The 16,459-nt window shown below is 39.6% G+C and overlaps 1 protein-coding gene across 1 annotated transcript in view; it reads right to left on the bottom strand.

Moving 5' to 3' along the window:
* Positions 1-556: 556 nt before the first annotated feature.
* Positions 557-16,459, bottom strand: part of Plcz1 (phospholipase C zeta 1) — a gene marked incomplete at its 5' end in the record, with an annotated part of 38,458 nt that continues 22,555 nt past the window's right edge. Inside the window, 6 exons of the mRNA XM_051173116.1 lie at positions 557-672; positions 1,393-1,542; positions 1,907-2,027; positions 10,726-10,898; positions 12,413-12,529; positions 15,749-15,905. Of these exons, the coding sequence (XP_051029073.1) occupies positions 584-672; positions 1,393-1,542; positions 1,907-2,027; positions 10,726-10,898; positions 12,413-12,529; positions 15,749-15,905 (807 nt within the window). The remainder of the gene's footprint in view (positions 673-1,392; positions 1,543-1,906; positions 2,028-10,725; positions 10,899-12,412; positions 12,530-15,748; positions 15,906-16,459) is intronic.

Here is a 16,459-nt window from a genome sequence, read left to right on the forward strand (position 1 = left end):
TCTGACTATAGTAGGGATGCAAATCAACTTCATACATGCCTATGAAAATGTCTGTATAATTACAGGGTACCAAATCAAGCACACGGCATCTCAGAACTACATTGAGAATTCAGGGGTAATTACTCTCTAGGATATAAGAGGGCACAAAGGGCCCGCAGCTTAATTCCTTCCCACTGCGGTAGGTGGTGGTGGGTGTTGAGACGTTACAACATTCTTCGATTTCATGTCTTCTGTGCTGATATTTGCCAACACGTCTTAGGTGAACAGGCATGGTTTTTAAAGCCGTGCATTCTACTCATTAAAGGTGATAAAAGCAACTGAAAATGCGACCCTGGAAGCAGAACTGTGGGAGAGATTGGCAGGCAGGGGATGGTACATGCACACCATCCGATGCTTTTATACCCCCCCCCCGTTTTGTCCATTTAAAGGTGAGTAAATAGGGTATTTCTGACTTGAAAGAGTTAGGTATTTCTGACTTAAGGAGGCTTTTTTGGTTAATTTTACGATTAATAAAAGGAAAAGTACCAACATTCCTTTGGACTTTTTATTGTTGATATGTTGCTAACAAGTCCGGTACATTTAGTCACTCTCTGATGGACCAAACGTAAATGAACAGCGAAGAAGGTTCAAGGTTTGCTCCCTCTTTGGAAAACAAAGGAACACGACGATAACCTGCAGTAGAGGAATTGTGTCGAATTAGAAATAACAAACTAATAGCGGCAGGCTCTACTTTGCTGCTGAGGAAGAAGGTGTTATCCACTAAGAGTCTTTACATAGTTGTCACTGTGGCTGCAGAGTTCCTGAATTCTGTGTATCCCCATGTTGAGCCCATAACCTTATATGTCTCCACTCACAAGGGCATCATGATCCAAAATTAGCCATCACCCTCTGGTTCAGAAACCCTGCCTGCTTCCTGGCATTCCTCAGCTTCCTGAAAGGCAGCCATTGCTAGCATTAAGTAAACCACTCTGGGAAGGAGCCTGCACCATGCTGCCAGCCCAGAACATGGTTCAAAACAGTCTGGCCCCCAGGCTCCCAGGGCTCTACTCAGGCAGAAGGATGTGCCAGTGTTTCCCCTCAGCCTTATCCTTGTCTGTCACATCTTCTTGTAACCATGACTACCTTTCACTTAAAGGGAAGAATTATGATCCTGGCAAAGAAGCACACATGCCAAGTTTCCCTAGCATCATACCGTACACAATCCCATCACTTTCTACACAAAGAACACATCTCTTCAGTCCCACAGAAGAAAGTACACGGGTCCACTTAAAACTCCCTTCATACCCCACTGGCGTATATGAATAGATAGAGAAATTTGATATGATCAAAGTGGGGCTTTGGTAGAGATACATATCGGCGGCAATAAAATCATCTTATATTTGATAACATTACCTTTGTTCATGCACAGAACTGGTAAAGTGTACTGCCCAAGAAATTCATTTCCTGCTATAAAGCCTTGATTTTCAACAACAAAACGTATCAATGCCAGTTCTGGTACTTGAATAATAAATGTAAACGTTTCATTCCACCTTGGACTAAAAGCTGAAACATAAAGAAAGGAATATAAGAATATCACAGAAACTTTCTCAAAGGAAAATGAAATAATAAGAGGTTTCCACAGCTTTTCTTTCTGACACTTGGGCAATAAATAAAAACAATAATAGTTTGTATTTTCAAGCACTCAATAATGTAGTCAGAGGGTACAAAATCTTATAACAACAATGACACTGGGTTTTGAAAACTTTATATAGATTGAAACCCCAATCTGGGTTAACAGGTGAGGAAATGGTATCAAAGATATCACACCACATTCTCTCTGACTAAGTTACTTTCAAATTCAGCTTTTTCTAAGAATTAATATCAGAAAAAAAATAAATTTTTTTTTCTAAATAGTAGAAGAGCTCACCATTTTTCTTAACAACACGAGTCTGCTGCTTCACGTGGTCGTTTGGGACACCGTAGACTTCTATGATCACTAATGCATTGCTAGAAGACATGTTAATAGGCAACTGGATCCCACTGATGAGCTGTGCAAACATAGGCGAGCAGGAGAGCTTAGATGAGCAGGAAACTGCATTACTACTTCATCCCAATCAGACAGCATAGCCCAAAAAACCAAGACTCCGTATCAGCTGCTACAAAACTGAAGCTGGCCAATCACGGTAATCTCACATTTCACGTCTTTTACCAGCAAGTGTCACTAGATATTACCAAGAACCTCACCTCCTCCAGTGCATCTGTAGTGGAATCCACAGTGCCCAAGGTTTGTAGTGCATTTGTATGTTTTTATTTTAAAAACACAACCTTTTGCTGGGCGTTGGTGGCACAAGCCTTTAGTCCCAACACTCGGGAAGCAGAGGCAGGCGTATCTCTGTGAGTTTGAGGCCAGCCTGGTCTACAGAGCTAGTTCCAGGACAGGCTCCAAAGCCACAGAGCACAAAGAAACCCTGTCTCAAAGAACAAAAAACAAAAACAAAAAAAAGGTAAGGACCATTTTTACTAGTTCAGTATTACTGCTCTGATAATTTGCACTGTCTTTAAAATCATGTTATATATACTGAAATACTTCCAAGAAATATGAGATTAGATTACTTTTCAAATATAAAATATTACACCATAACATTTTTCATGATAGCATTTGCTAAAATAATTTATATTGGAATCATTTATAAAATTTGATATCATCCACTCTTACCCATATTACCATACCAAGAAACTGGAGCTGGCAAAGCTCAAATATCTCACATGTACATTAGGGACATGAATAAAAAACATACTTTAAAAAGTTTCTACTTAAATTTTTATTTAGATTTCTTATTTTCCTAGATAATGACTGAAGCAAAATTGTGTTTTTTTTTATTTTAAGAACAAAGTGAACACAGAACATTTGAAATGTGTTGATTTAAGGCGAGAAATATAAATTACAAACCTAAAACACTAGGCCTGGACCTGACTACTGCTAGGAGCCATTCACCTCCCACATGCCTCCTCACTACACACTCAGCTTCCTCAGGTCTCCTGTCCACAGCCATCTGTTTGCCAGAGCTTACTTGTGGTGTAGCAGCTAGACTCCGAGAGCCACACCGGAAGGCAATAGAGGATAGGGCCAGCTGGAGATGTGCTGACTCTAAAGTAATCTTCTTACACAGACTTTAGCACACTTTCAAAAGACTGGAGATGGAACCTACAAACCTAAATACAATTTCCTTAGAAGAAAACAGTTGAATCAACCCTCTCGCAGCTAACCCTCTCTTCAACATTGTGTATGTTGAATGAGGAAATTTGACAAGCACAACAAAAAACGAAGATACAAGTAATGAATTGTTTCAGATTCTCCAGTTCTAGAACAGAAGTAAAAGTAACATTAAAAAAAAACATGACAACATGTCCCACACACACACAAATAATAATAATAATAATAATAATAATAATAGTAATGACTAATCCTATAGTAATGAACCCAATTCAAACGGCCAGGAAGAGCCTCCAGACAGAGTTCAAAAGAACAACTATAATTATGTTCAAACATCTCAAAGAAGATAAAAGCAAAGTGCTGAATGAAATGTTTAAGTCAATCGAAGATATAAAAATTCAATTCAATACAAATACAATAGGAAAAAATAATTGTAAACATAAAAAACTCAGTAAGAAAAAAAAGTGAAAAACCTCACCAATACAATAGGTCAGCTGGAAAATGACAAGTTGGGGCTGGAAGACAAAGTAGAGAAAATACATAACTCAGTAATAGTGAATAAAAATGTAAAATACATATGGAAGCTTCAGAACAGGTCACTATGAAAAGACAAGTTTTGAATTATGGAACCAAAGGAAGAATAAAACATAGAAAAGGCATCAGGGATATCTTCAATAAAATCAGAGATTTCCCAAACCTAGAGAAAGAGATGCCCATATTAAGACCTACAGAACACCAAATAAAGAAGACCAAAGAATAATCTCCCCATTAAATACTATAGCTAAAAAATAGAGAATAAAGAAAAATTATTGAAAACTGCAAGAGACAAAGGTCAAGTCACTCGTCAAGCCAGTCCCTCCAGAATAAAAACTGACTTTTCAACAGAACCTTTTAAAGACAGAAGGGTTGGCAAAAATGTATTCTAATTTCTGAAAGACCACAAGAGTCAACCCAGTCTATTATACATGGCAAAACTATCCATTAAAATGAAAGGGAACTAAAAGCTTATCAAAAATAGGTTAAATGGATTTTTGAGCACTAAACCAGTTCTACAGAGGACACAAGAAGGAACATTTCAGTATGAAGAGAATGAGAAACATGCCAAAGGCCACAGGAAAAAGGTAAACACAGCCAGGACCGTTAACCAGAAGTCTAACAAAACAGTACAGAATCAACAAGGTGACAGCAATCGATACACATCTTTCAATAATATAGCTCCTAATGTATCAGTGTACTCAATTCCCCAATAAAAAGATACATCCTCGCAGAATGAATGAGAAGACAGGACCCATTTTTTTTTGTCCCCAAGAAATTCACTATATCATCAAAAATAGATGCCACTGTATGACAAAAGGACAGAAAAGGGTTATTCCAAGCAAATAGAACTGGGAAATAAGCAGGTGTGGCTATAGCTATTTTAATATCTGACAATAAATTTCAAATAAAAAAATGAATCAGAGAGAGTAAGGAAGGTCACTTCATATTCATTAAGGAGCAATCCACAAAAAGGCTAGTACAAATCTTAACACATAAGCCAAACACAGATGTACCCAATTTCACTGAAGACTTTACTATATTTAAAACCATAATTTGAGCTGTCACCAGTAGACAGGTCATCTTAGCAAAAACTAAACAGAAAAACTTTGGGTATCATGAATCAAATAGACCTAATCCATCTATGGACTATTGTGCTCAAACACTAAAGAATACACTTTCTTCTCAGCAGTCGGTGGCACTTCCACCAAAAATGACATGTTGGGACTTAAGTCTCAACAAATGTGAGAAAATTGAAATAATATCCTAAATGTTTTCAGACCTTGATGTAAGTACTGAACTCCTGAGCCCGTTAGAGAAGAAAGTTGGGCATATACTTCAACCTATAGGCACAAAACACTAAACAGGATCCTGACAAGACAGACATCAAGACAGACACCTGATGAATTAGACCTCATGAAACTAAAAGGCTCCCATGCAGCAAAGGACATCATCATTGAACTGAAGAGACAGCCTACAGGATGGGAGAAAATTCTTTATCAGCTATGTGTCTGACAGAGAGTGTCTGCAAAAAGCTATAAAACAAGCAAACAAACAAAATAAAAACTAAACATCACAAAAACAAACAACCAATTAAAAGATATAACATAGGACTAAACAGGAAGATTATATTACAGTGCATGATGCAGTTTAAAAATGGAAGCACAGTTTGAATCACTGAAGATAATTATATTCTTGTATATAAATAATTATTCATATAAAAAAGAAAGAGGGAAGGAGAGGGGTAGGATAGAGGACAGGATGGGAACAGGAAAGCTGCTAGTGTGTTAACTTCTCCTGTGCTAAACCCACAAGTCATGACATCAACTATACACTGTGTGACTGAAATACTGAGTGACCCATATTCAAGAGGCAGATTATTCAGCACAGTTAGACATCTGCAAGTCTGGGAGGAAAATTCTTTATAGATATTTACTACACATTCCCAAACATGAGTGCTGGCCAGCTAATTATCAGCTATTTGGAGAAAGGGCCTACCAAAATGGGGCCATTTCCACGTTAGTACACGCTATCTCCAAAAAAAAAAGAGAGAGAGAGAGAGAGAGAAAAGAGTGAGCTAGACAAAAACTCTGAGTTCACAGGGGACAGAGTAAACTGGATGTGATAATTGTCTTCGTCGAGGACTCCAGGAAGCTTACAGTAAAGCCAGGCCTTCGGGGTTCCATAACACAAAATAAGCAGGAAGGGAGGACTCGCTCACATGGTTGGGGTGTGTAGCTGTGGTGGCTATGGTGGCTGCCACCCGGGAAACTCGGAAACCTGTCTGAGGCCAAGGCACTTCAAATCTCAACACGCGGTTCTCGGAATATAAGCCCACAATGCTTGTCAGTGCCCCAGTGCACAAACTGCCTTGTCGCTTCATTTTCAGCAAGACAGCACAGACACGCGGTACTGTCTCAGCAGGCAACAGACTCCGTCACTCATTCTGTCAACTTCCACGTATGAAGCATGTGTCGTATGCCAGGCCCTGTCAACTAGGCTTGAACAAAGCACGGTTCTTGTCCTTAAATGTTGCTCAGATAAATGGGGAATAAGGACAAGAAAATAATAACGCAGGCCGAGTGTTATAATATGTGCTCATGTAGGTGGCAACAAAGAAAGGAAGGAAGGAAGGAAGGAAGGAAGGAAGGAAGGAAAGAAAAGAAAAGAAAAGAAAAAAGAGGAGGAAAATGAAGAAAAAAGGCTTCAAAAACTAGTGATTTTTTTTTTAATATTATGAGCCCATCAGGTTATATTATCTAAATTTAATTCTCTCTGTGAGTTCAAGGCCAGCTTACTGGCCTAGATAGCAAGTTCCAAGAAGTTCCAAGATAACTTGTTTGAAGGGAGAGAGAGAGAGAGAGAGAGAGAGAGAGAGAGAGAGAGAGAGAGAGAGAGAGAGAGAGAGAGGAGAAAGAGACAAAGACACGGAGAGAATTCAACAGGAAAAGTGAATGGTAAGGGGGAAAAAGAAGACCGCAATTCAAGATTCAATCCTGGTCATGGCTATAGAATAAGCTAAGGCTACACATGGTGAGACATGGTTATAGAGAAGGAAGCTAAGTCTTGGCTAGGAAAGTAATTGGTGGACAGAAATGAATGTCAAGTACTAAGGAGATCACCACTGTAGCAAAATCTAAAGTTTTCTTTTCAACATAAAGAGGAGTGGGCTAAGGCGACAGAGACAGGCTGTTTTACTCTAATCTCTGACAGAAGTGGCCTCGAAGAAGAAATGCTTGTTCCACTTACACTGTGTGGAAGTCAAGGCAGGAGCTTGAAGCGACTGGTCACACCCACAGTCAAGAGCAAAGAGAACTCACACACACACACGCTTGCTGCTCAGCCTACCTTCTCCTTTATGCATCCCAGGACCCAGCCTAGGGAATGGTGCCTCCCACTTTCAGACTGCATCTTCCCAAGAAATCCAATAAAAAAAACCTCTTATTTGGGACTAGAGAGATGAGTTAAGAGCACCTACTGTTCTTCCAAAGAAACAAAGTTTGATTCCCGGTACTGGCTTGGCGGCTTACAACCTTCTGTAACTCCAGCACCAAAGGATCCAACGTCCTCTTCCAGCCTCCATGGCCACCAGGCATGCACAAGACACATAGACATATGCAGACACCCATACACATAATAAAATATTTTTAAAAATAAAACTCTCTCAAAAAAAAAAACAAAAAGAAAAAGAAAAGAAAATCTCTCATAGACATACCCACAGACCAACCTAATCCAAAAGCTCTCTCACTGATACTGTCTTCCCTGGTGATTCCTGACTGGGTCAAGTTGGAAGTTAAAATTAACCATCAAGTGGGCTGATTGGACATGTTTAAAAGGCCAAAAGAAGAGACCTTAATGATAGATAATAAATTCCTGAAACAGGACAGGAGCAAAGGTAGCTACACCACAGGAGTCGATAATGAAGGCAAGAGGTGGGCTGGGTAGAATTTAAGGATGGGTGATACAGGAAATGATGGAGCTGTGTAATAGCTTCCTGTTTCCTGGTTTCACTGGTTAGACCATTCATTGACATATCAATAAAATATTTAATGATAGGTTGACTAGGAAGGGATGTTCGGGTTTAAGATTTTTAAGTTTGACAAAATACTGACTTAATATGTGTAGATGCTTGGAATACTGTTTAAAATATTCTTTGATTTCTAAAAAGTGAGCTCACAGACAGCTGACCTGAACAAGGGGGAGCTCATGGACCCCCAGACTGATAGCTGGGAAATCAACATAGGACTGAACTAGACCCCCTCAACTCGGGTCTCAGATAGAAGGCCTGGGCTATCTAAGTGACCCCTGACAGTGGAACCAGGATGTATGCCTAGTGCACAAAAGGACTTTGGGAGCACATTCCTGATGGAGGGATATTTCTTTAACCTAGAGACAGGAGGGAGGACATAGGCCCTACCCCAAATTACTTGACAGATTTTGATGATCCCTCCTGGAAAGCCTCAACCCTCCCTGTGGAGTGGGTGGGGTGTAGTGAGGTAGTCCTTCTGTAGCACTGACCACGCCCATTGGGGGGTGGAGCTATGGGCGGAGGTGACCTGAGGAAGGAGGTCGGAGGGGGCAGGAGCGCCTGGCGTGACTCGGACAGGAGAGGATCGGGTTGATTTCCTGGGATCTGTTAGGTGAAGTTTTCTCCCTGATAAACATCTATTCGGCTTATTTGTTTATCCTGATCCTTATTTACCGCAATAGTGGGGAATGGAAGGGATGGGGGGCATGGAAGGATGGGAGGGAGAGGGAACTGGGATCAATATGTAAAATAAGAAAAAGAAAAAAATGAGCTCAAGTTAAAGATTTGAGCCTTATTGGTGGTTAAAATCATGAACTTTTGCATAAGAGAATTAGAAAAGAATCATAGTTTGGAACAAGGGTTAGATAACAGCTTTATCCAGTATAAATACTTTAGGAGTGGGTACAGAAAGAGGAATCCTTCAATGGAATTGAAACAGAGTCCCATGGCAGGTAAGGGAAGAATGCAGGGCTAGACAGCAGAAGGGACTTGAGTGTGACATGAAGGGTTCTTAGGAGTGGCTAATCCACCTTTGCCCCACTGAGTCAACTATTTAAGGTACAGAAAGAAGGCCTTTGACAAGCCCCTTGTAAAAGAAGCCCAGTGGTCAATAATACTTCTCTAGAAGCCAGAAAAAGTGTCAGCTAATCGATATTGTCTGTACCCATTGTAGGTGATTTCTAGGTCTCTACTTTGGCTGGATTACAGTGTCACCATGTCCTCACAGAAGGAGCAACGACAGCTGTGTACCCCACCAGCACTGCCTCCCGCCAAGCCCGAAGCATTTCTTCCCAGGCCGTCTCTGCTCTATTCTCCTTTCAAGATCATTTTTGGAAAGTGGCTATAAAATCTATTATCCCTCACTGGGATTAAATGGCTAGGACCTGAAGCAGGTGACGGTGGGCTCCCAGGCCCTGTAGTAGTGTGACAATATGGACAAAAATGAGAGAGAAGTTATACATGAATCATATTATGGGGACTCCAGGGTTTCAGGCACTACAGCCTAGAATAAAGATCAGAGAGGCCACTCAACATCTGGTAGAGTCCCCGCATCGAACATGTGGCTGGAGACAGCAAGATCACTGACCCAGATTCCAGAAGAGCATCTCACAACAGTGTCTACGGTTGCAGGGGCAACTAGTTAACAGAAGGAGGCATTCCAAAGAGGCCATGCCTATCCCCTTCATTAGCAAACAAATCCTTCAGTTGCAGACATTACAGGCAGGCAGCAGGGCAGCCTAAAGGAGTGGCTTGTAATTACGTGCAACCAGACCTTTGTAAGGTTCATACAAAGTGAATAAACATTGCATTTAGGTCATAGAGAATAAAGAAAAGCCTGCGCTAATGGAGACAGCTGCTTTGGCTCCCAGTGAAATCTCACAGGAAGCAATAAAGCAAAGGATGAAATAATGAGGCGGGAGAACTTGGAGGGGCAGGATGCAGATAGAAACAGAGAGGAAGCAACCTGAGCTAACTGGCGAGTGGAGACTGAAAGTGCAGGAGAAAAACACACATCTTCATTAAAATGAAAATAAAATTGGACCCAAGATTCTGAAGGGATGGCTCAGTGGTTAAAGGCACACACTGCCAGGGATGAGAGTTCAATTTCTAGCACCCGCTGTAGCGTGAATCCACGAGAGTCTGGTAAAGGGTCTCAAGAATTTATTTACGTATAAAAATAGGGGTAAACACTCGCTGATAAAGAACAAGTTAGATGCCATTGCTGATCCAGCTGCTCACAATCCCCTGGACCTCCAGCTGCCCTCTTCAGAACTCCACAGGTACACGCTCCACACGCACACACACACACACACACACACACACACACACGGAAATAAACCTAAAAACTGAAGTATAGATTTTGAATCGTAAATGTACAGAACAAATGTCAAAAGTTTTCCCAAACTACAGGAGAAAAACAATGAAAACATTTTAAGCTTGTTAACACATTAAAGGACAAGGAAGATGGATACAGAAAAAAGTATACACATACCTTCCTTCATTTCCAACTGAACAGAGTTCAGAGACTTAGCAGGGAAAGAATACTGCATTACAAAAGTAAGAGATTAATGAAAAGGAAATAGCTCCTAGAATTTGCCGGTGAAACTCTTTAAAGTTAAGGGACAAAAAGTGGCATGTCCACAAGGTCATCAGCGGGCTGAAATCAAACCACTCCATCACAGTGCTAAATGGTGAAATACAATGGAATAATATAAATAGATCTCTCAGAGGAAAAGGTTTTAGCCTCAATATTTCTGTTCCCTGGCAGAAAATCACTCATGTGAAAATGCACAGAAAGATATTTTTCAGACACAGAAAATGATGCTAAAGCAGTACCCATTAATTATGTCTAAAAAGATTAACACGAATTTAAGAGGCATTAGAGCAAATCAGTGGAATTGAAATATTAATGTACATGATCTAGTTTACTTGACGACCAGCAAATAAAAGAACAAGCCATTAATCTTACTCGTACTGTGAGGGTGATCGGGTGGCCATCTCCTTTTGCTTCACTTGGGTTAAAGCTCAGGGTTGTGTCTCTTAGAAAGTCTGGCTTCAGAAGATATCCAGAGCCTCCATTATCCAAAAATTTTCCATTCTGCAAATCCATAGGCAGTCCAGGGGTTTGGAAGTTCAGGGCCACTGTGAGAAAGAAGTAGATCAATATTGTTAAGAAACAGGGAGTGTAGTTAAAGATACTCAATCCAGTATGTATCAAAATCATCGTACACTGCGTATCTTCCTGTATTCTAAGAATATGGATCATTTACCTAATAATTCACGGTCGTTAAATATTTTATTGCTGTCTCACTGTGGTGGTTTGAATGAAAATGGTCTGCATAGGTTCATAGGGAGTGGCACTATTAGAGGTATAGCCTTGTTGGAGGAAACGTTGTCATGTAGGGTGGCCTTTGAGGTTTGAAATACTCAAATGAGGCCCAGTACAGACAGTACCTCTCTCTCTCTCCTCTCTCTCTCTCTCTCTCTCTCTCTCTCTCTCTCTCTCTCTCTCTCTCTCTTCCTGCTGTCTGAGGATCCAGATGTATAACTCTCAGCAACTTCTCTAAGACATGTATGCTGCCATGTTTCCTGCCATGATTATAAGGGACTAAACCTCTGAACTGTAGGCCAGCTCCAATTAAATGTTTTCCTTTATAAGAGTTGCTATAGTCATGGTGTCTCTTCACAGAAATAGCAACCCTAAGACACTGCCTATGTTAATTATGTCTGTGAACTGTAACATAATTTGTAAATTAAATTATTATATAGTTGTTGGTTGGTGAAGTCCCAAATCCCTTGCCTCCCCTTTTCCCAATACTGAGATTACAGGCATGTCTCATGATATCCATCTACTATACAGCTTTGAGTAAGGAAATAAATTAGTATTCAGTATGGATTACAGAAAAGTAATGCCTGTATCAGATAACATTCAATAATTATAAAAATAAAGAAAATAGGGCTGGGGCTCTAACTCAGGGCTGTAGTGTTTTCTTACTCTGTCTGGGCATTTATATTCAATCATCAGTACTGGTGTATACCACTAAGGAAGAGAGGGCACCAACTATATCACAAATATCCAGGTCCTAGAGATGGATGTGTTCCCTAAGAAGGTGAGAAACTGGTACAGATAGTGCCTGATAAATGGCCCTGATACACAGCCCTCCGAATTCCATCGAACCCTCGTGCCTACATGTAAGCCTCTCCAGAGTTCAGGAAATGAAGAACGAGCCTTGACAAACTATGGCACTAAGTGGTTGGTGCTGGTGCCATGCCTGCTCTTTGGTTAGAAACAAGGAGAATCTGGCATAGAGAAATAACCAGCCCTGTGAGGCTACTCACCTTCTGAATCTCATGTGAAGTTAAAATGATGGACACTGGTTTGAAGAGGGCTTAGCCTAACTCAAGCAAGTAACTTAATCTTCAGTTCCCCTCTGGTCAACCCTGTCTCCCTGTCCCTCAAGCACACATGTCCCAGTGTCAAGTCTTGTGAAATTAGTTTAGATCTTCCAACCCTTTCCAGCCATTTGGGGGAAACTTTAGCTTTGGAAACCAGTGATTTACCATGAGTGCCTCATCCCACTTCCAGGACCAAAACTTTTCCAGAAATTTCTATTAACTCATAGAATAAATTCATTCCATTATCCTAGATAACCTACCCATCTGACAGCCTACATTCCAAAACTCTTGAGGGTCAAAATTGGAAGAGTCTGCTCTGGTCAGTCTAGGGTAAACTCTGGTGATGAATGTCCTGGTGTGGAAAATGAACTCATGGGCTAAAAAAGGGAAAAAGTATTACAATTTTTTGAAGTATCTGTAATCAGTTAAGCAAGCTAATTTTGTATATTATTCATACATGTGAAATAATTCTATGCGTAGCCTAGACAAAAAAAAAAACATTTTTCAGTCACGAAATAAAAGAGAATCCTATACATTTATGCTTAAAGAGTCACTCATAAACTTTTATAATAGTTTCATGGAACAACATACACAAATTAATTTTATACTTGAGGAACTATTTCACTTTCACACATCCAAATTAATTCCACATTAATATGAAAATACACACAATTCCAAAATAAAATGTTTTTTAAAGAAATGTATTTACCAATTTGATTCTTTAACCTCAATTTTCACATTAAGATGGACTTGCATGTAAGTCATATGAAGCCATGAATTTCTAGTTAAATTAGTTTAGTGATCTTTTCACATATTTAAAGAGCTTAGAGGGACCCTTGAATTATCTGGCTTAGCCTCCTACCCCTCTGGTCCAGCATCTTTTTTCTCAAGTGTACCCAATCTCTGCTTTCAACCTTCCACTGTCTACCTCACTACTTCCCAAAACTTTTATTTTTCATATCTCTTTTGCTGATCTATCTACTTTGCTTGTAACATGTACATATGTATGCATGCATATGTAATCTATACATACTCTGTGTATTTCTGCTTGTCTATACACTAAGTAGTCTGGTATTAAGAACTAATTTGCATCCTTCACCATTTGACTGACATCTTTTAGCTTTTTGAACATGTGTCATGTTTTCTTCAATATTTTTCTTCTTTCACTAAACAGATCTCATTGCCACAACCACTTCTGACAATATGGCAACTGCCATTGAGGGAAGTTATTGCTATATATAGCCCATGGTGTTTGCTAGTGGGATAGAGTCCTTTCCTCCTTGACCTAAGCAATATTAATTAAGAAGTGTTATTAAGCTGGGTGTTGGTAGTGCATGCCTTTAGTCCCAACACTCGGGAGGCAGAGGTAGGCAGATCTCTGTGAGTTCGAGACCAGCCTAGTCTAAAGAGCTAGTTCCAGGACAGGCTCCAAAGCAATATGTCTTGAAAAAAAAAGTGTAATTAATTTAAAAGCTGAACGCTGTTTTGAAATCACATACCCTTCCGAGCTCTAAAGAAAATCTATCCATAAGTACAGCTTAGGATCTAGGGCTTACCATCTACACAGTGATGCATAAATGGTCTCCATGATGATAAATTCCGAGTGTCAACATGATTGGGTTAAGAAACACCTGCACGTGTGTCCCTGAGGGTATTTCTACAGAGGATTAACTAAGAAAGATCCCCTCAATGTGAGTGGTATCCACCCATGGACAAGGTTCTTACATTGCTAATAAAATGGAGAAATAAGGAAAGCCAATGGATCACAAGCATCCATCTCTCTTGCTTCCTTATCTAAAGAGATGTGAGCAAGCAGCTGTCTCATGCTCCACCAGTGTGGAGCTATATCCACCATGCTCTCCAAGCCAGGATGGAGTGTGTCTCCTCAGACTGTGAGTCACCTCGGCCTCCTTCCTGAAGATGCTGCTTGCCAGGAATTTGGTCATGGTAATGAGAGAAATAGCTAACACCATCTTGTAACATGACATACCTGTGGTGCTTCTGAAATTTGCCACTAGAAATTACACACAATTTATTACAAATACACTTCATGTTCTTTCCAGAAGCATATGGAAATCAAATAAAAAAGAGGAAATAAAACTTCGTACAATCTCATCACTCAATTAAGAATTACCAATATCTGGATGATGTGTTTCTTTCCATTCTTTTCTATCTATATGATAATTTTTCAAATAGATTTATATTATGTATTCACATTCACCAGATACCTTTTTTAACTTAACTGGAATAATGTGAGAATCATTCCATTTTGATAGCATTCCCATATTTTATTTTTGTAGTGTTTATAATGATCTGTATAGTAAGTCTAGGTATCTGTGCAGTTAACCTTTGCCACTATCATTAATTATTTAATTACTGGCTTTTGGCACAAGAAAAAATGTTATACTCTCTATATGGAGATATGCAATATATCTGGGCTCACTGCCCCCAATCATTTTTTAGAATTGTTTGTGTGTATTTAATATACAAGGAATGAGAAAATTGTAACTATTCCACTCTGCCCAGACAGGCTGTTCTTAATAAATCTAAAAAGCTAGCCAGTAAAGTAGGTCATTCAAACTCTCTTGATCCAATATACACAACCCAAGTTGAGAGACAAGAGCTCAGCAGTTAAGGGCTCCCATTGAACAAGCATGCAGACCCAAGTTTACAACCCTATTACCCACTTAAGAACCCAGCATGGCTACATGAACACCTGTAGCCTCAGCACTGTGGCAAGACTCCCCCAGCTGCTGACTACAGCTCCAGGTTCCGTGAGAGATCCTGCCTCAAGAGTTTAAGACGGAGAATGACAGAGTAAGACCATGCTATCTTCAACTGGATTCTGCACGATCACACGTGCATACACGTACATATCAGTGTCCTCTCTCCTCTCTCCCTCCTCTTTCTAATGGCTTCATAAAGTATTCCTTCCCGTTACCTACAATATAGTCTTCTATTCTACTGTATTTTTTTCATTCCATCCCATTCAATAGCTCTCTATCTTATTATTTTATTTGTTTGATCCTCTAGCTGTTATGCAATGCACCAAACCATGCAGAGGCTCATGCCACTCCCAGAGTGCATCCTGCTTCTGCTTCCCCTCTCTCCCAGGGAAATCCGAGTGCTTTTTTTTTTTTTTTTTTTTTTTTTTTTTTGCCCTGTCACTCATCACTCTACAGTACCACCTGCCCACCACAGATTTGCCCACAGAAGGATCCACACCTCATACTCCCAACCAAAATACCATGACTTAAGAAGGCAATTAAAACATGATGTTGACACACCTTTAATCCCAGAACTCAGAAGGCAGAGGTGGGGACTCTGTGAGTTCAAGGCCAGTCTGGTCTACACAGTGTGTTCCAGTCCATCTAAGACTACACAGTTATACCGTGTCAAAAAAAAATGCTAAGGCAGTTAGTAGCAAAGTTTTATGATGTACAACAATGCAACTAAAACTATAACCCCTTTCTAAATTAAGTGAATTAAAACTTAATAAGAATATACACACTATAATTATGACCAAACATGGCAACTCCTCAGCAGTGAATAGAACTGATTTAAATCCTCCATCCTTTGGAGTTTTAAGAGTTTACCTCTCAACTTTGAAAGTTTTCGAGCTCGAGACTCCCCAATAGAATTATTTTCATTAAATTGCTGATGAAGTCTTGAATATTGGAAACTTCGGAACTTCTCGGCTTTGGTATAAATGACAAGATCAGATAAGGCCAGAGCTATTTTTAGCTTCCTGCTCTAAAAATAAAATGCAGTGATTTCACATTTTTACACTAATCATTTGAAAATTTCCTATGCTAACAACAAAAAAATATATACTTTTAAAGAGATAATTTCAGTTTTTTCTTAAGCATATCTTCCCAAAAATTCTTTGGACTCAGTCAATGTGACCATTTTTATGGCCACAATATTTAATAACCATATGAACTAGACTAAACTCTGAATCTAGGTAATATTTCAAGATTTGAGAACAGCAATTTTTACAATTTTCTCATCTCCCAAAGATCTCAGCTTATTCTCACAAATTTTTACAAATTTAAGAACTGTAATCATGAACATATTTCCAGTTTATTGTGACATTTAGGGATGGTTTCTATTGTGTAGTCGGTATTTGCTCATCCACTGAAGTTCCCTCAGCCACTTCCCAGGTTTGTGAAAGAGCATCCCTTACTCATGTTACACATTAATACTTAAGTTAGTATGGAAATGATACATTTCTTAATGACATCCTCGAAAGTATGTACCATTATACCCTCCTCCAACTCATCTCTATCCCACAATGCCCTTCCCCT

This window comes from Phodopus roborovskii, unplaced genomic scaffold (genome assembly GCF_943737965.1).
Source record: "Phodopus roborovskii unplaced genomic scaffold, PHOROB, whole genome shotgun sequence".
Taxonomy (NCBI): domain Eukaryota; kingdom Metazoa; phylum Chordata; class Mammalia; order Rodentia; family Cricetidae; genus Phodopus; species Phodopus roborovskii.